The 21,030-nt window shown below is 43.3% G+C and overlaps 1 protein-coding gene across 2 annotated transcripts in view; it reads left to right on the top strand.

The window, feature by feature from the left end:
* The window catches only part of RAB4A (RAB4A, member RAS oncogene family), a 56,619-nt gene extending 45,679 nt beyond the window's left edge, over positions 1-10,940 (top strand). For both annotated transcript variants that reach the window (XM_079899860.1, XM_079899861.1), the window contains 2 exons: positions 1,696-1,828; positions 6,641-10,940. In XM_079899860.1, the coding sequence (XP_079755986.1) occupies positions 1,696-1,811 (116 nt within the window). In that variant the 3' untranslated portion in view covers positions 1,812-1,828; positions 6,641-10,940. The remainder of the gene's footprint in view (positions 1-1,695; positions 1,829-6,640) is intronic.
* Positions 10,941-21,030: the final 10,090 nt, after the last annotated feature.

Below are 21,030 nucleotides of genomic sequence, written 5' to 3'. Positions count from 1 at the left end.
TGGGGCGGGCAGTAGGAAGTCACCAGCCATCTTTACCAGCAGAATGACAAGGAGAAGACGGGGCAGCGGAGCGCCAAGAGGGGGTGAGGAAGCAGAGCCTGGCGCCTCCCCGGAGGAGGGTTAATTTAACGAGAGGTTTCAGTAAATGATGCGAGAGGAGAGAGAGGAACGGAAAGGAGAGAAGGCGGGAGGGGAGCGGACGGAGAAGGTAGGGGCGGGCGAGGTAGTGGGAGAGCGCCAGGGTCCCAGATGGCGGGCTGGGCTCAGCAGGAACAGGGCCGCTTCATCCTTGTGTGGTCTTTTGACCTGAAAACAGCAGCAAAGTTATTCAAGCTGGTACAGAACTGTTATTTTTAAAGACTAGAGCATCAGTAGTTGTCATGAAAATTGGTGTGATGTTGAGTATTAGCAAGCTCAACACGAGCTTTTCTTTAGCTTACCTCCCCCTTTGGTGTCCACCCATGAATACAGTGTGTGTGAGTTCATTCATATAAAGCTTTCAGGATCTGTTTCTTCTGAGATCATCCAAGTCATAGTTACATCAGATGGAAAACTACAAGGACATGTTAAAACTCTTCAGCAGTACTTTTTTTTTTTTTTAGATTTTATTGACGTATAGTTGATTTACAATGTTGTGTTAATTTCTGTTGTACGGCAAAGTGATTCAGTTAGTTATACATATATATATTTTTTTCATATTCTTTTCCATTATGGTTTGTCACAGGATATTGAATATAGTTCCTTGTGCTCTACAGTAGGACCTTGTTATTTATCCATTTCAGCAGTACTTTTTAATTTTAGTTTTCTAAAGAGGCAGTACATTCATATGGTTCAAAAACCATTATCTTCTCCCCTCCTTTTTATACAAAAGTTAGCATACTATGAACTCTGCACTTACTCTGCCTACCAGTGATGACAAATCAGTATTTAGAGACTTCCATATCCATATATAGATGCTAATGTACATGTGCACACATCGTGTGTGTGTGTACGTAGTGTTCAATTTTGTGTATTGCCATAATCTATTTAACCAGTCTACTTTGGACATTTGAGTTGTTGCCAGTATTTTGCTGTAACAAAAAATGTTGCAGTAAATAACCGTTTGTATATCATTTCACATGTGTGTGAGTGTATGTATAGGATAAATTCCCAGAAGTGGATTTGCTGTGTTAAAGAACACAAGCATTTGGAAGTTAGGTAGAAGCTGTCAGATTCCTCCATCGGGGTTGTAGCAGTTTATCATCCCACTAGTAGTGAATGAAGGTGTTTATTTCACTAAAGCCACACCCACAGGGTGTATTATCATACGTGGGTTTTTACCAGTCTCATAAGTGAAAAATGGTATCTTTTTTAATTCGTGGTTTAATTTTAAATTAAATCTTTGTATACGTAATATATTCACATAATTCCAAATCCAGAAAGTGCAGAAGAGGATAGAGTGTGTCACCCTCTGTTACCCCGTCTCCTGTCCCCTAGCTGTCTAGAGCTCTTTCTTGAAGTCAGCCATTATTACAAGTTCTTTATGTATCCGTCCAAAGAGGTTTTTATGCCCATACAAGCAAACGTGTGTACTTTTCCTCTGTATTCAAACTTGTGTTGTATATACAGTGTTCTGCACTTTGCTTTTTTCACTTAATATATTGTGGGGATCACAGAAACATGAAAACTTTTTCTAAAGACTTGCTTGGTCCTCAGGTGAGCTGGACCCAGAAAGAATGGGCTCAGGTATTCAGTATGGAGATGCGGCCTTGAGACAGCTGCGGTCTCCACGCCGCGCACAGGCCCCGAGCGCACAGGAGTGTGGCTGCTGAAGCAGCAGGGTGCACAGGTAGGTGCCTGCGTCGTGGCCGCCCTGCCGCCTTCGGCCTCGCCCTCTGTTTGCTACCCACAGCCCCGCACAGGCTTAGAGGTGGAGGCTGTCACTGCCTTTTGCAGCCGCGTTATGAAAAGGAGAGGTGATTGCATAAGTAAACGTTAGAGATTCTCAGCAGTGAGAATCTCTGCTCACACATTCTTCCAAGCTCACACGGACACTCACCGAGACAGACCACATCCTGGGCCATAAAGCACACCTGAGCACATTTAAAAGAGCAGAAATCATCCAGTGTCTGCTCTCAGGCCACAGTGGAATTAAACGAGAAATCAGTAACAGAAAGCTAACTGGAAAATCCAAAATGCGTGGGGATTAAACAGCATACTTCTAAATAACACACGAGTGAAAGAAGCAGTCTCAAGGGAAATGTAAGAATATTTTGAACTAAATGAAAAAACACAACTTATCAAAATTTGGGAAGATTCAACACAAACAGTACTTAGAGTGAAATTTATAGCATTGAGTGCATGTGCTAGAAAAGAAGAAAGGTCTAAGTACCATCATATAAGTGTCCACCATAGAAAACGAGAAAAAGAAGAGCAAATTAAAGCCAGAGTAGGCAGAAGAAAAGGAGTAATAAAATTAGAGCAGGAGATCAATAGAGAAAAATCAACGAAGCCAAAGCCGGCCCCTTGAAAAAGACCAGTAAAATCAGTGACTCTAGCCGGGCTAAGGGAAAAAAAAAATATATACATATATAAAATAAAATTACTAATATCAGATATGAAAGAGGGGGCATCACTGCAGATTCTATGGACATTAAAAGGATAATAAAGGAATGCTATGAACAACTCTATGCCCACAAATTTGATAACCTGCATGAAATAAACCAATTCTATCAAAGACACAATTTGCCAAAACTTATACAAGAACAAATACACAATCTGAATAGGCCTATATCTATTAAAGAAATTGAACCAATAATTAATAATCTTCCAAAACACAAAGCACCAGGCCCACACGGGTTCACTGGTGAACTCCACCAAACATTTAAGGAAGAAACTATACCAATTCTCTTCAGCCTCTTTCACAGAACAAAAGCAGACAGAACACTTCCTAACTCATTCTATGAGGCCAGCATTACCCTAATTCCAAAACCAGACAAAGACATTACAAGAAAAGAAAACTACACACTAGTATCTCCTGTGAACATAGATGCAAAAATTCTCAGCAAAATGTTAGATTGAATCCAACAATGTATACAAAGAATTACATCCTTCCAAGTGGGGTTTATCCCAGGTATGCAGGGCTGGTTCAACATTCCAAAATCAATTAATGTAATCGTCATATCAACAGGGAACAAAAATCACATGATTTCATCAAGAGATGCAGAAAAATCATTTGACAAAATCCAATATCCATTCACAATGAAAGCTCTCAGTAAAGTAGGAATAGAGGGGAATCTCCTCAACTTAATAAAGAAAATCTACCCAAAACCTACTGCTAACATCCTGCTTAATGGTGAGAAAGTTGAAGCTTTCCTATTAATATCAAGGCAAGGAGGTCCCCTCTCACCATCGTACTGGAAGTCCTAGCTAATGCAGTAAGAAAAGGAAATAAAAGGTACACAGACTGGGAAGGGAGAAATGAACTAACTGTGTTGGCTGATGATAATCTGTGTAGAAAATCCAAAAAGTCCACAAACTCTATATAAATGATTATATAGCACAGTTGCAAGATACAAGGTTAATATACAAAAGTCCATCACTTTTCTCTGTGCCAGCAATGAACAAGTGCAATTCGAAATGAAAAACACAACACCCTTCACATTAGCATCCCCTAACCCTAACCCTTCACATTAGCATCCCTAACCCTAACCCTTCACATCAGCATCCCTAACCCTAACCCTTCACATTAGCATCCCTAACCCTAACCCTTCACATTAGCATCCCTAACCCTAACCCTTCACATTAGCATCCCTAACCCTAACCCTTCACATTAGCATCCCTAACCCTAACCCTTCACATTAGCACCCCCAAAAGGAAATGGGTGGAACTCTAACAACATCTATATGAGGAAAACCAAACCGATTCTGAAGTTTATGTGGAGAGGAGACAAAAGACCCGTAATAGCCTACACAGTATTGAGGGAGAAGAACAAAGTTGAAGGACTGTTCCTACCCAACTCCAAAACACTATAAAGCCACAGTAGTCAAGACAGTATGGTATTGGTGAAATAATAGACAAGCAGATCAATGGAACAGAATAGAGAGCCCAGAAATACACCCACATACTGATGTTTGATAAAGGAGCAAAGGCAATACAATGGAGCAGAAATAGTCTTTTCAACAAATGGTGCTAGAACAACTGGACATCCATGCAAAAAAATGAATCTACCAGACCTTGTACCCTTCACAAAAATTAACTCCAAATGGATCGTAGACCTAAATGTAAAATGCACAACTGTAAAACTCCTAGAAGGTAAAAGAAAATGTAGATGACCTAGGGTGTGGTGATGACTTTTTAGACACAGCACTAAAGACACAATCCATGAAAGAAATAATTGGTAAGCTGGACTTCATGAAAAATAAAAACTTCTGCTCTGCAAAAGACAGTGTCAAGAGAATTAGTAGACAAGCTATAGACCAGGAGAAAATATTTGTGAAACACACACCTGATAAAGGACTGTTGATCCTAAATACACAAAGACCTCTTAAAACGCAACAGTAAGAAAACAAACAACCCAATTTAAAAACGGGCCAAAGACCTTAACAGACACCTCACCAAAGAAGATACCCAGATGGCAATAAGTATAGGAAAACATACTCCATATCATATACCATCAAGGAGAAAGCAAGGTAAAACAATGAGATATCACTACAAGCCTATTAGAATGGCCACAGTCCAAGACCCGGACAGCACCAAATGCTGGTGAGGATGTAGAACAATTGGAATTCTTGTTCATTGTTGGTGGGAATGCAAAATGGTGCAGCCACTTTAGAAGACAGCTTGGCATTTTCTTATAAAACTAACCTTGGGACTTCCCTGGTGGCGCAGTGCTTAAGAATCCACCTGCCAATGCAGGGGACACGGGTTCGATCCCTGGTCTAGGAAGATCCCACATGCCGCGGAGCAACTAAGCCCATGTGCCACAACTACTGAGCCCGAATGCTACACTACTGAAGCCCGTTCTCCTAGAGCCCGTGCTCTGCAACAAGAGAAGCCACCGCAATGAGAAGCCCGCATACTGCAACAAAGACCCAGTGCAGCCAAAAATAAAAATTAAATTAAAAAAAAAGAGTAATGCTTAAAAATAAATAAATAAATTAGCAAGACGTTTATAATCAATGTTTAAACTGTCAGTCATATAACATGGGTAAAACCATTAGGTAGGTAGGTAGGTAGATAGGTAGGTAGATAGATGAATGAAACTAAACATACTCTTACTGTATGATCCAGCAGTCTCACTCCTTGCTATTAACCCAAAGGAGTTGAAAACTTATGTCCACACAAAAACCTGCACATGGATGTTTATAGCAGCATTATTCATAATTGCCAAAGCTTGCAAGCAAACAGGATGTCCTTCGGAAGGCAAATGGGTAAACTGCGGTCTATCCAGACAATGGAATATTATTCAGCACTAAAAAGAAATGAGCTGTCAAGCCTTCAAGGCATATAACTAAGTGGAAGAAGCCAATCTTGGGATTTTCCTGGAGGTGCAGTGGTTAAGACTCCGCGCTTCCAATGCAGGGGGCACAGGTTCAAGCCTTGGTCAGGGAGCTAAGATCCCACATGCCATGCGGTGCAGCCAAAAAAAAAAAAAAGAAGCCAATCTGAAAAGGCTACATACTGCATGATTCCAACTATGTGACATCCTGGAAAAGGCAAAACTATGGAGACGGGAAGGATCAGGGGCTGGGCATGGGAGGGATGAATAGGCAGAGCACAGAGGATTTGGGGAGAGTGGAAAGACTGTATGATACCACGTGACGGATCCGCGTCATCATGTATCTGTCCAAACCCCTAGAACATAGAACACCAAGAGTGAACTGTAATTTAACTATGGATTTGGGGTGGTTATGAATTGTCAGTGTAGGCTCATCAGCTGTAACAAATGTACCATCTGGTGGGGACGTTGATAATGGGGGAGGCTGTGGATGTGTGAAGGCAGGTGGTCTTTGGGAACTCTACCTACTTTTCCCGCCTCAATTTTGCTTCGAAGCTAAAAATGCTCTAAAAAAATAAAATCTTAAGAAAAAAATCCTAAAGCACTGAAACAACACAATGAAGAGTTTTGGCTAATAAGCCGACATGGGGATTAAAATGGAATAAATACATAATTAAATAAATCCAAAAGAAGGCAGGAAAAGGGGAAAAAAGGAAGTAAAGAACAGATGGGGAAAATATAAAACAAATAGCAAAATGCTAGATTAAACCCAGCCTTACCAATTAAAAAAAAATTAGATTCTCTGTTTGAAAGAATTTGTAGGAAATCCTTAATGCACTTGCTCAGAAAGGAAAGTTGATGGGAGTGATTGAGTTAGAGGTTCTTCTCCCTTTATGTCAGTGACGAGTCTTTTCCTGGGTTCATTGAAGTCTAAATGAATGTTCCTGTAGCTAAGGCTCATTTATAAAATTTGCAAGTAGAGATTCTAACTTTCTAAAGCTTCCTCTTTTTTATGTATAGTCAACATTATCTAATATGCCTAGGTAAGTTTAAATAAAAATTGGAAGTATTCATTCACTAGTTCCCTTTGTGACTTTAATCGATGTTTGTTTGTACATTTTTAGTTATGCATATTTCTAAATTGTTCTTAATATTTTTTAGGTGTTCATACAGTGGTATTTGGGACACAATTGTTGGAGCTTGAAGAAGTTTTTTTTTTTAACCACCATCTTTTTCTACTTTAAATGGAAGTAGCTCTTTGTGCAAAAAAAATAATTTGGGTTGTTATGCAAGCTAGTAGATGTGGCACAGCAAACGTATAATAAATCCAGTTCAGTGGACAAGACCATTAAATGTACACATATATGTAAAAATGTTCTGTTCCGTATTCGCCCTCTCACCCCAGTTTGAATCCTGGCTGTGTACTGTACATAAGCTACTCCAGTACGTCTCCACAGCATGGTATCTGATGTATGGTATGATCAATAGAGTGTTGCACTAAATGCAGTCTAATACTTCATTTTTTTTTAATCGTCTGAACTAAAATCTGTTCATTGTGAGGTGTGCTTTGATCATCGCGTCGGTTATATTGCACAGTTGGTTATGTTTATGACCTGATATTCAGAGACTCTGGCATTGATCGCCAATGCAGTGCTTAGTTAATTCCATTTACCACAGTCCAAAGGTGTTATGTGAGCCACACTCGAAATACTAGATCAGTAGTTACTCACATACCAAAACAAAATGAAAAATGGAGTTTTTCCATGAACTTTACACTGTCCAGCACCCTGTTGATTTTAAAGTATCTTCATCAGACCAGTTCAGGAGGTAGAGCTGAGCACCTGCTCTGTCACAGGCACTGTGATTAGTACTAAAGATGCTGGTACCTTTAACCAAACTTCCTAGGCAAGCGATCTACTCTCAGCATCTGGTCAGTGCAATAGATGAACCATGTACCAGGGGCTGCTCACCTGGTCCCAGTTTGCTGAACCACCTGGTCTCCCTGTTAGAAAACACATCGTTTGCTACTGTGCTTTTTCTGGGATTCAGTATCAGAGCATCACTGCCTCTTTTTTAGTCTTTTGTTGTTTTGTGTTCATTTTAAGGCAACCCACTAAATCAAGTTAATTTTAAAGGGACACCACTAAGAAGTTTCTGTACAACTTTTGCCTTATGACAGTTATCAAGTTAACATGTTTTTAATTCACATGAGTTATATTGAAGTCTAATATATATTGTATTACAAAGACTTGTTCTAATATTTTAAAATGTTTATGCAAAAAAAATATAATAGAACTTCTCTTTAAAGTTAAAATGCAGCACTACTTAAAGCTGAAAGGTTTACAAGCATTCTTCACCTTACGTGTGTTCTTCCGCTGTGACTTTTAGCTGCAAACTGGTAAATTTCATTACCTTTAAGTTGGAAGCTGCCTACTGCTTTTGTTGTTTTGTTTTAACCAACAGAGCACAGCAGCACTACAAACTCTGGGAAGTGACTTGGATAAAAATATCAGGATATAGCTGTTTTACGTACTTTAATTTTGCTTCTTTTATGTCTCGAATATTTGATTTTGAAAAGTCAGGATATGAAGCAAATTCTCAGACTGAGCTGCTTCTTGGACCTCGCTAGAAGAATGTTTCATTCAGTATCTCATTTACAGTGGGTTTGCAAGCTGCTCGTTTTGGGACAGCTTTTTGCATGGGGTAGGAGCATGTCTGTTTGACCACATCAGTTTATTCAAAAGCAAAAATTTTTTTTAAATAAGATAAATGTTAAGTTGATTTATAAGTGAGCCTGTTAATTAAACCCCAGGTACTGCATATAATTCCACATCCCTTGACCAATAAAAGTTGCTGGAGAACCAAACCATGGTGGTTCTTAATAAAGGCCTTTAGGAAAAATGAAGAGGGGAGAAGATGTGGTATTTGGTCCGTGGAGTGTTTTCCAACACCACCAACCAATCCTCTGATTCTTCACACACCAGATGGGTTCTGTTCTGACCCTGTCTACACGGAGATGGCATCAGATTCCATAGGTTAAGGGCTCAGTAGGCATCACCACCACTACCACCACCCGCCCCCAGACACACACTGCAGATGTCAGTCACCCGTCCAGGTTGTTACCTGTGCTTCTCACCTGCGAGCACAGGTTAAGTGCTAAGGTTAAGTCAGCACTAAGTCTGAGGTTCCCACGACCCCCTCCTCGGGTTTGATTAACTTCTAGAGCAGCTCACAGGACTGAGAGAAACGGTTTCCTTACGAGATTACTGGTTTATTGCAAAGGATGTTAAAGGATACAAATGAACGGCAGACGGGGAGATACATAGGGCCAGGTCTGGAAGGGTACCGGGCACAGGAGCTTCTGTCCCCGTGGAGTTTGGGGTGCGCCACCCTCGCGGCACATGGATGTCTTCCTGTTCACCAACCCGGAAGCTCAGAAGCTCCTCAAATCCTGCTGTTCAAGAATTTTTCTAGAGCTTAATCTCCAGCATCCCCCTTCCCTGAGGCCGGTGGGTAGAGCTAAAAGTTCCTTCGATCTTTCTGGTGACCAGCCCCACACTGAGACTCTCTAGGGGACACACCCGAAGTCAGTTCATTAGCATAAACTCTGCTCACAAGGGACCCCTAAAACTCAGGAAATTCTAAGGGTTTTAGGAGCTTTGTGTCGGGAACCAGAGATAAAGACCAAATATATCTAGTTACAAACGTTATGTATGTATTTCCCACAACTTACTAAGTTTTCAGGATGCTCTTAATTTACATATCTAGAAAAGCATTTTCTCAGTCTTCCTGGAAAAAGATTCTACACTCCATCTGGACTTGGGATTATAATTTATTCTTTCACAGTCCAGCATTTAAGTGAAAATGAAAACATCACAATTTGGGAAACTATAACGGTTTTTTGAAAACATATTACTTGTGACTTATGCAAGAGTTTTTGAAATCTTTAAGAACATTGATTCCTAGCAGATCAGTATCATTCAGAGTGAAGAAAGTGCTAAAATTAGTAATTTAAATGATTTGTAATTCATACCATGACACAGTAGATGGTTCTTTATTTTCTGTCATATTTGTCCTTTTTTTTTGCTTTTTTTGGAGGGGAAAATTAGAGGGACTTTAAAACACCTGTAAAGTTTAAAATAACTTTTTGTGCTAGTTGTAAAGTGATTTCTCTTTACTAATCAGTCTACCTGTGCACCTACAGACAATCTGAGTTTATCCCAGTTGTTGCTTGGTTGCTTCCTGATTGTATTTACTTGTTTAAGGAGTTGCTTTTAGAATTGTAGAGGGATTTATCTGAGGACACTCAACCTGCCAGCTTCAGAAAGAGGAGCCATTTGCCGGCCATCACCCTCTAAGGTCAGCAACGGACTTATGGGAGTGTTTGAACTTAAACAAGTATGGAGAAAATAGCACATAGAACCACTGTATCAGCTAGCTTCCACAATTGTCCGCATTATGCCAATCTTGTTTTATCTACTGTACCTTTTTTATCTACTGTACCTTTGCCCCACTTTTTTTATGCTGTAATATTTGGAAACACCCAAAACATCTGTCATTTCACCCAAAAATAGTTCAGTATGCATCTCTGACAAGAATATATTTTTTTAGTTTTATATAATCAACATACCATTGGGAACTTCATAAAAGATAGTGTTACAAGCCAAGAATGGCTATGGCTTTTTCTTGCAATTATATAAAGTTGTCTTTCTGGCATGTATTGAAGAAGCAAGATGCACATCTTTAATCCAGCATTACAGGAGGTCATTTCCCAACATGTGGCTAATTGTACTGGAAGTTCTGTCCCCGAGCCCAGGGGACAGTTGTACCTTCAGCAGGGACACGGGGCAGCCAGCCTGCCACCCACAGCCAGCGCAGCTTCAGAGTGGTGGGACCCCTCGCCGGACTGGTTGTTAGACCTTCTCAGTATCACACTTGCTGCCGTAGTAATGTGAGGCACACCTAATTTAATCACCTCAGCATGTCTACATGAAGGACGTATTGAACTTGACCCATGCATCTCCGGAAGTTACGCTACCAAGTATGAAGCGGGTCGAGCTTGCAATAATGTCAGCATGCTCCTTCATCCTAGAGCACGTTGTCCTTCACCTGCGGGAACTGGATGAGAAATAGATAAGCCTGTGCTCTGACAGCTCCTTTCTCTAACTTCTTGATGTCATGTGTAAATTTCATTTTAAAGAAAAGCTAGCATTTTCAGAAAAACACTAAATTTCTGAGTATGTCACATTCCAAAATGCCATAGAAATAATTATGTTCACTAAATATTTAAGGGCCACCTAACTCTGTGTGAGAGTAAAGTGCTAAGTTCTGTACGTTGGGTGGGGAGCCGTCAAATCATTTTACATTGACTAGGAAAACTTGTGATTAATTTGGGCTAAGTCCACCACACCATCCTCCTTTCCAGAAAAGTCACCATGTTGGTTTCTGTGGCTGTAAACATCTGTCACATGCCCTCACGCTATGCCTATTTCCTGGGGAAAATGGTGCTTTTATAGGACACTCTTGTGTTTCTCCGAATGCCCCTTGCTTTCTCATCGCCTCTCTGCCTTTGCATGGACTGTGTTTCACTGCCCTCACCCTGTAACACACCCTGCAGGCGGTCCAGGTCCGTCAGGCTGCAGCCCCCTTGTCCTGACGGGTGCAGCTGGGAGCCCTCAGTAACCCTCTCCCACTCCTGACATGTGCAGACACACCGCCCCAGTCCTGCGCTGTCCTGACACGTGCAGACACACCGCCCCAGTCCTGCGCTGTCCTGACACGTGCAGACACACCGCTCCAGTCCTGCGCTGTCCTGACCTTGCTTTGGTATCGGTCACGTTGGTCCGTAGATTGTCTTTATTTGTCTTCTCTACTGGGCTGAGACTTCCCTAGGAAAGGGCTGCCTTCTGTGTGCCTAGGGCCTGGCAAATAGAAAGGACTCCAGTGCTTGTGGGAAGGACAAACGATCAGAGTCAGTTGTGTCCCCAAGTCCTTCTAAAGCACCTGGATATCAAGCCTACCCACTGCAAGATGCCTGTTTTGCAAAGTCTCCCGAAAGGTGGTTATCTGATCCTACTCAGCCCCTTCCTGTCTGGGAGGGAGTTTCGTAGCTCCTGGAGCTCACTTTCAAATGATATCACCAAGATGGCGAAGTAGGGAGACCCCGGCCTCCATCCCCCGACTCCCAACAAAGATCAGCAATTAGCTATCCACAGAGAAAAACAGCTCTGGGAGAACTCAGGAGTCCACTTCACAGCTGCTCAGTGGAACAAAACCCTGAAAATAATCACACAGAAAGGGAAGAACAGCTTCCTCTTGTCTGCATCACCCCATCTCCCAGGCCAGCACTGCTCAGCACCAAGAGGGAGCTCCCCAGCTAGAAAGAGTTCTCCTCCACAGGAAAGGGGGGGGGTGTGAGCGACTAGCTTCCCCAGCCTTTTGGGGCACCACACAAGGGACCTGTTCAGTTTCACCCCACCTAGAGACCAGCAAAGCAAAGTGTCAGCCGTGCAGCTGGAACAACCATGGTTCCTAGTGCCCTGCTCCGCAGAGGAGCCCGCCAGCTCTCCGTAGTTACCACCCCGTGGGTACTCCCATTCCTGGGCACCTGCTGCCTGAGTCCCTCCCCATTCTCCCTGGCCCCGCCAGAGCCCAGGCCTCTGCAGCTACATAGGTGCAAGATGCCCGCCTAGGCCCCTGCGGCTGACCCCCGTTGCCGGGTGCACAGTGTGGCCAGCCCCTCCCAGCTGTGCACCTGCACACCCCCAGGCTGATCCCCGTCACCAGCCTCCGCTGTTGTGTACACACCTGTGGGGAGATTCTGCAGCTCTAGGAAAGTACACCACCTGCCAGGGCCCCCGCAGCTGCTGTGGGCCCACGCTTGGCCCAAGCCCTTGCAACTGGCCTTGTTCCCCACCACTATGTGTGAGTCTGCGACCAGCCCCTGCCACTACACAGGCACCTGCAGCTGGTCTCCACAGCCAGGTGTGTGCACACCTCCAACTGTGGCCATCACTGCTTCCTGCCCTGTGCCCCAGCAGCTGAACCTGGAGGTACCACTGAGGAACCCACCAGCCCTTGCAGCCACTGCAGAGCCCCGCACAGTGCTTGCCAGGAACCACACAGTTGATGCTGTGACCCTCAGTTGCCTGAGCCAATGGCACAGTATCCCTCCCACCCAGACTACCCCCGACCCTGCACTTGGACCCCCGCACCACTAGGCCTGAGATCCCAGCACACTCCGGCATGCCCCCGCCTGCAGGTGAAGGTCTTTCCTTATACCAAAGTCAGCCCATAAAGTCTGGAAGAGATAGCTGCTGCTTCAAGTGCACAGATACCTATTAATATCAAGACTGCAGGGATCACAAAGCATCAGGGAATCGTGAGACCACCAAAGGAACACGGCAAACTTCCAGTAACTCTCCCCAGAGCAATGGGGACACATGAGTTGGCCAACAAAGAATTCAAAATAATCGTTCCAAAAATGCTCAGAGAGCTACAAGAGAACACAGATAGAACAACAAAATCAGGAGAACAAAACGAGAAGTTCAACAAAGAGACAGAAAACATAAAAAAGAACCAAACAGACATTTTGGAGCTGAAGAATACAACGACTGAGCCAAAGAATTGAATACAGAGCTTCAACAGCAACGGAAGAAAGAAACAGCGAGCTTGAAGACATAGCATTGGAAATTATTCAAACAGAGAAGCAAAGCGGCCGGGGGGGGGTGGGGGGGGATGAAAAGCCTCCAGGACTTACAGGACACCGTTAAGAGACAGTCTGCACATCACTGGAGCCCCGGGAGGAGGAGAGAGGGAGGGAGAGCGGGAAGCTTGTTTAAAGAAATGATGGCTGAGAACTTCCCAAACCTTGGGAGGCGTTTGGAGTCCAAGTTTCAGTCCACAACTCTCTTTCCAAGACACATGGTAATGAAACTGACTAAAATCGTAACTCTCAGAGCAGCCTCTTCGTTTGCGACTGTTGACGTCAGTGCCTAGTTACTCAGTTGTCTTGTTTTACATTCTAGGGTTAAGAGCTTTGCTGTTTAGGTTGCAGGTTTTGTTGTTTGGACCAGTATTTCTTGGGAACGCTGTCTGTGCACTCTTAGTTGGCCTCTTGGTACCTGACGGTACAGCCTGTGGGCAAGCAGGCGTCCAGACTGCTGTGCTGTCCGTGTGCACTGACCAGTCACTTGAGGCTGTGAGAAGCAACAGAACAGACGATTTGTCGATAAACGTCTGCTTTCAGGGCTAGGCCTGCTCAGCTGTCCAAGACTTGTAGGATGGGCCATAAGTGCCTGGGGTGAAATGTGTCGAATCTCTAAATTCTGTGAATTACACACACTCTGTTACACATTGAAGCAGAAGCCAGAGCTGTGAAAACTCAGTAACTGCCTTTTCGAAGCCGTAGGAGAGGAGTGGCAAATAATAGATTTCCTCCTCTAATTTTAAGATGAAATGATTTCACCTGAAGCTTTTAAATTTGGTTTTCTATTTAGGTTGTTTATACATGTTTTTACCTGATTCTTCAAACTTTAGCCCTATCTGAGCCGTGAGAAATACACTTCTGCACTTGGAGAAATCCAGTACCCAAGTGCTGCGTTGCTTGTTCAATGTGTCTCCGATCAAAGTATAGGATTTCATGCCCACTTTTCTTTTCTTCTTTTAAAAGAAAACGTAGTTTATTGAGAAATTACTGGAGAATTTTTGTTTAACAGATTCCTCATTTTTAATCCTGTCATTTGAAATGTCTATCGTAAAGCCTCGACGGGGCAACAACTTAAAGGTGTTCTCACTTTTAACATCTGATTTAACCTTCAAAATAGCCCTTTGCGGTGGCTCAGAGTACAGGGGCCCGAGATGCAGACGCCAGGGCTGCCACTCCCAGGAAGTGGACGGCAGGCCCCGGGGGACAGCCCTGTGGTCTCCACAGCAAGGCACAGTAGGACAAGGCACCGGGATTTCTGTTGAGTGGCACCTTTTTTTCTTCAGACTTCATGGAAATTTCAAACACACGTGTTTACTGGAATTTCAAGGACTATAAAGCGTCCTCATTTTAACTGGTGAGAGTATTTTCCATGTTTAACATACCTTTAGTGCCAAGTTGTTGGAGGTGGGAAATAAGTTGATTTCATCACTGTGAAACCATGCTTTGATTTCAAAAGAAAAGAAAAAGAAACGTGCAAGCGTGATAACTTGTCTTTTTGTCCCTGCGCTCAGTACACTGAAAACATTATCAATTAAAAATGCATGACTGAAAATGCGTGCCAGCTGGTTTCCGAATGCTTGTCGCAGTCGTTTTGTATTTGGTGCCCAAGGCTGTGCCGAAGTCGCTTGTGAGTCGGGTATTTCTCTGTGAAGGTGAGGCAGTGCCTGGGGGCCTGAGCCGTGGCTGCCGCCCTTCGCCCGCAGGAGGGTGGTCTCTGCCTGACGGCCCTCGCCCAGCAGCAGCTAATGTCTGCAGTTACCGTGGCAACACTCCTGTGCTCTCTGCCAATAAACGCCTGAGCCGGCTGGCCCTCGTCTGTGCTGCTTCTTTTCTCTGTTTATTTGACTGAGTCCTTGAACAAGAATAGAAGAAAAATGTCCTTAGGTACTCGGATTTTTTTACTTGATCTGCAGCTATCCGATTACTGTACTCTGGCCTTCCTGCCTTCCTCTTTTTGTTTCCTGCAGTAATGTTGGCTTTAAGCACTAGCCCGTGACTTCAGACTTTTACCCAATGTAGTTACGTTTGGGGATCCATGTAGCGGCCTTGGCTTTAGGCCGGGTCTGGTGTTTGTCTCCGGGGATGTCGCGGTGAGATGGTGTCTCACCCGTTGTCAGAGCCGTTCTCACAGGGTGACGCCACACAGCAGAGCACTCGGCTGGGCGTGGGTACGAGTCGAGTCCACGGAAAACGTCGTAGAAAGCACAGCGGGCAGCGTCGGGATCCATCCACGAGGGAGGGGTGTTTGGTGCCAGGCCGGGGCCCCCAGCAAGGCGGGCTGTTGGAGGGGGCTCTTGGCAGGAAGCAGGCATTTGCTCCTGACCCCCAGGATTCCTCTCAAGGAGCAGAAGGCAGCACAGAGACAGAAGAGCCTCCAGTTCCCTTGAAATCCTCAAGTGAAACAGGCTGTCTGTCTCTGGCCCTAGTCAACACCTAGGTCATAAAACCAGTAAAAGACGGATTAATGGCGATGTTAGCTGTCACAAGCAGTCACTCTTAACTGGTTCACACTACCGGTCACAGTCAACACGGCCAGTGTTTGGGGTTTAAGTTGAAGCCACACTCACAGCAAGATCCCAGGCAGCAGGCGTGGTGTCCCCTGCCCGTGAGCCACCGGGCTTCCTGAACCTGTGCAGGCGTGAGCAGAGAGCGTTGGCTGGGTCTTCCAGATGCTCAGGGCTGCCTGCACTTCCCTTTCCTCATTCCCCACCACCGTAGGAGCTCCGATGGGGGCAGCGTGCGGATGTGCCCCGTCTGCCCGGGATGCTGCGCTGTGGTCACCTCCCTGGGCCCACATGGGTATGTGGGGAAACGCTTAGGAGTGGAATTGCCAAGTCAAAGATGTGCTCCTTTTTAAGAGCCGTAAAGCCAAACTGCCCTCCAGAGAACTTGTGCCAATTTACCTTCCCACTAATAGTGCAGGAGGCCCAAACTTAAATCCATGCTGTACGTAAGAAGAAGCCATTTTTTAAAAAATTATGGTTTATATTTTGTATTATTAAATGTTAACCTTTGCCATACATACTGTGGCAGTCATGAAGAAGGTGTCCTTTAATCTATAAACAGCAGTCACAGGCTACAGGAGCACTGTTGTTATGAAGGGCACACCGCGGGCATCCCTGGGAAATCAGTCCTGCTGTGGAGGAAAGTGGAACAGAGTCTATGTGTCCCAATCAGAACACATGGAAAAGCCAGCAGCCTGGCTCACCTAAGGAAGCCCTGGTCCTTCTGAAAAACTCGATAAGCTTCTATTGTTGGTGTAATCAAGTTCAAATTTTATTCCTAGGAAAGGTTAGTTTTTATGGTGGAAATTCAGGATTTACACCTCGCTATCCAAAAATCTACGTGTTTTGAATATGGTGAGGTTCAAAGTACCCTTCCAGCCAGGTTCAGGCCCAGGAGGGAGGGGCTACAATTGCGGGCCCTACAGGCCCCTAGCTGGCTCTGCCGTCAGCCTAGCTTAACCACACACAGCTTGGAGTTTTCAGGGGGAGACATACCTTCACAGAGTGGGTATTCAGTTTTGGTTTTGGTTTTTTTTTTTTTTCCTGTTTTCTCTAGGATTTTTAAAAATAGCTAATACATTTTTACATGTCAAAAATCAAAGCAGTATGGAAGGTCAGCCTGGGGCCTCCTTGCCTCTCCCTCACTCACTGCTCACCCCACACCTACAGTAACCACTGGCTAGTGTGTGTATCCTTCCAGAGTTCCTTGATGTGGACACAGGTATTATTCCTCCTCTCTTCCTCAAACAAAAGGCAACATGTCACACACTGTCTTCTTCCATCTATACTGCATCTTGGAGCTCTTGGCACGTCTGGGTACATTGAGAGCTTTCTCCTTCTTATCGAAGGCTGAATAATGTTCCATTGTGTGAATATGCCATGTTTTCTTTAACTACTTCCTTGCTGATAAACAATTGGGTCATTTCCAATTCCCTGGTTCTTTTGAGGTAATTCCAAAATACATGATTAATGACAGCATCGTCAACTTCCGTCTTCACCCACATTTCTGTCTCCTTCCTTCATTCATTAGAAAAAGTAACAGCATTCCTCCCAGTTCAGCCCCTTTCCTATGCAGAGGCAAGAAGCATTTACAAAATTTGATGGAAACGGGAAAAAAAATCCAGCAAGAAATGTGAAAGACCTTTTGATGAAAACTTTATTGAAATAAATATAAGAAGACCAACTTAATGGAGACATACTCTATTTGGGGATAGAAAGAGTCAATATTATAAAGATGTCAGTCCTCCAAAATTAGTAAGTTCAATGCAGTTTAATAAAATTCCCAAATGGAATGTTAAAATAGAAATCGACAAGCTCATTCTAAAGTTCATATAAAAAAGAAAATTGCCAAGGAAAGCAAAGAACAAGGGCGGGTAGGGAGACTTGCCATACCAAATACTAAAATGCACTGCAAAATTAAGTCAGAACAGTGCTGTGAGCCCAGATGTAGACCAGTTGATCCACAGAAGAGCAGCGTCTAGAAACTTTCCCTTGTATCTGTGGCAATTTATGAAGAAGCATGATGTGACATTTTACATCACTAAGGGCTCTTCACTGGATGGCGTTAGGGCCTTTTTCTTCCCATTTAATTGAATTTTTTTTAAAAAGGTTGGATCCCTAATTCATATTCACCAAAAAACTTAATTCCGGTTGGATTAAAGATCTAAAAGCAAAAGGTAAGATTTTTTTTAAAGGCGTTGGAAGAACATAAGAATTTTTTTATGACCAAAGGGTGAATCTTTCTGTAGGTGACTCAAAATACCCCATAAAGAAAGGGTTTGAGGTTTGACTCTGCAAATTAGCATTTTCTATACAAAAGAAAGCATACAGTCAGCAACGGGCTATGACAAAGCATTTGCAACACGTTTGACACAAGATTGGGGTCAGATAGATAATACAGAGATCCTAGCTAGTTAAACAGATACCGACTGGGGGGTGGGGGTGGGGGAAAGGCAGTGTGCTTTTCTAGTTTTCCCAAAATAATTTTAAGCTTGGCAAAGCACATAAATAGGCCATTCATCAAAGAAATAGATGATTGATCAACATGAAAAAGAAGGTAACCCTCACTAAGTCAGTGAAATGCAAATTCAGATAATCACGTTTTACTCCTGATATTGCTAACAGTATGGCTTGCTCTTTTTTGTCAAGCTTGCTAGAGGCTTATCAATTTTACTAATCTTTTCAAAGAACCAGCTTTTGGCTTCATTTGCTTTTGTTATCAATTTTATTGATTTCTGCTCTCTTTCCTTCATTCTGGAAGATGTGGGCTTACTTTTGTCTCTTAAGGTGGAAGCTTATTGATCTGAGGCCTGCTTTCCTAATATAAGCTCTCAATGCTATAAATTCCTTCTAAGTACTACTTCCTTTAACTGTGCCCACAAATTTTAATACATTGTAATTGCATTTTTCTTCCATTTAAAATATCTTCTAATTCCTCTTGAGACCATCTTTTTGGTGGATTATTTATGAGCAGGTTGTTTAATTTCCGACTGATTTGAGATTTTCCTATCTTTACTGATTTCTAGTTTAATTCCATTATAGTCAGAAACATACTTTGTATGATTTTAAATTTTAGGTTATTTTAATAACCAGGATCTGAACTGTCTTGATGAATGTTCCATGTGAACATGAAAATTTTGTGTTCTGCTTTTGCTGGGGAGTGTTCTATAAATGTCAGTGATTTGGTTAATGGTGTTGTTTAGCTCTTCTGTGTCTTCACCAATCTTTTGTCTACTAGTTCTGTTACTGATAGGCATGTCGATGTCTCTAACTATAATTGTAAATTTGTCTAGTTCTCCTTTCGGGGTCAGATGTTCCTTCAGGTATTGCATTTTGCCTCAGGACAGTCTTCTTTGTAGTTTTAGCCTTTTCCCCAGAAGATCAGCTTAATCTGCCCTCCATAGCCACTCTGTTTACTTTCATAGTGCGGCTTTCCCCGCGCATGCAGAGAACCCTTTGTGGGTCTTGCATTCTGTCATTTTGTAGGGATGATATCTGCCATGCTTCCCATAGGAGCCTGCCAGGTTTTAGGAACGTTCACGCGCTCACACTCATTCACTGTGGGCTCAGACGCTTGTGTTTGGAAGCTCTTGTTAGGTTCTCAGGAAAGATCCACTGCTGTGTCTCCTCCATGACAGCACTCTTCCACCTCTGACCCCAGGTGAGTGGGAGCTTCCCACATATCAAGCAGTCCTTTGACGCCAGCTGGGTGTCCTACAGTTCAGCTCAGTGCTGTTACCTGGAGACAGTGGCAGGTCCCATGGGTTAAGGGCTCAGCCCCACAAGACTGCCCCCCACCCCAACTTCAGACGCCAATCACAGGTCCAGGTTGTTACCTGTGCTTCTGACCAACCAGCTGTAAATTGGAAGGTCCCAGGACCCCCTCCCTTGGGTTCAATTAATTTGCTAGAGCAGCTCACAGAAATGAGGAGAACAGTTTACTTACTGGATTACTGCTTTATCATAGAGGATATAACTCAAGAACAGCCAGATGGAAGAGATGCATGGGGCACGGTACAGGGAAAGAGTGCAGTTTACATGCTCTGTGGGTACCACTTTCCTCACATCTCCATCTGTTTGCCACCCTGGAATCTCTATGAACCCCATCCTTCTGGGCTTTACAGAGGCTTCATCACATAGGTGTGAGTGATTAAGTCATTGGCCATTGGTGAATGACTCAATCTCCAGCCCCTCTGTCCTCCCCAGAGGTCAGGGATGGGAAAGTTCCAACCCTCTCCTCCCAGTTGGTTTCCCAGGCAACCAGCCCCCATTCTTAGGGGCTGGCCAAAAGTCATCTCAAAAGGTGTTTGGGAAGGGGCTTGTTATGAATGAAATGACAAAGCACTCCTTTCACCTTTCTGGCTCTGGAGCTGTTTCAGGAACCGAGAACAAAAGACCAAATTCTAGAACTATTGTTCTATTCCCCATGTTCCCAGTTTCCTTTTGGTATCACTTCTCTTCTGTCTGAAGCACATCCTTTGACTATTCCCTTAAAGCAGGTCTCCTGGCTATCAATCCTTAGTTTTCCTGCACATGAGTATATCCTTATTTCTCCCTCATTCCTGAGGGATATTTCACTGGATACAGAATTCTGAGTTGACAGTTCTTTTCTTTCAGCACTTTAAGAAACGTGCCACTTCCTCCTGGCCTCTGTAGTTTCTGATGAAAAAATGCATGGGCATTTGAATTGTTCTCTTGTAGGTCATCTTTCATTTTTCTCTGGCTGCTTTCAAGATGTCTGTTAGTTTTCAACAGTTTTCAATATATCTAGGCTTGGGTTTCCTGGTTTATCCTGTTTCAGCTTCACTCAGCTTACTTGGGAGGTTTTTAGCCATCATTTCTGCACGTTTTTAAAGCACTACACTCTTCCTCTTATCCTTCTAGGACTCCTATAACACAACCCGGAAACTTTTTCTTCAACCCTTTTTTCTCTCTGTTGTTCAGACTGGATGATTTGTATTATCTTTATTTTGTCATCTTCAATCTTCTATTGAGTCTATCCAGTAAGGTTTTTTTAATTTCAGTTGGATTATTTTTCAGTTCTAATATTTTCATTTAGTTCTCCTATCATCTGTTTCTCTACTGATAATTTCTATTTCAATGCTTATTTCAAGAGGGTGATTTCTCGTTTGAACTTTTCAATAATAGCTTCCATCAAGCCTGTGAGGGCAGCTACTGATTTTCTTTTCCCATGAGAGCCATTTTCATGGTTTTCATGTGCTGAGTAACTTGGGATTGAACCGTAGGCATCTGAATATTACATGATGAGACATGACCAAGTCCTGTGGAGAATGCTGGTATTTTTGTTTTAGCAAGTAATCAACCTATTTAGGCTCAGG

This window comes from Stenella coeruleoalba (genome assembly GCF_951394435.1).
Source record: "Stenella coeruleoalba genome assembly, chromosome: 16".
NCBI lineage: Eukaryota > Metazoa > Chordata > Mammalia > Artiodactyla > Delphinidae > Stenella > Stenella coeruleoalba.
Note: the sequence above shows the minus strand (reverse complement) of the source record. Positions and strands in the feature narration are given on the sequence as shown.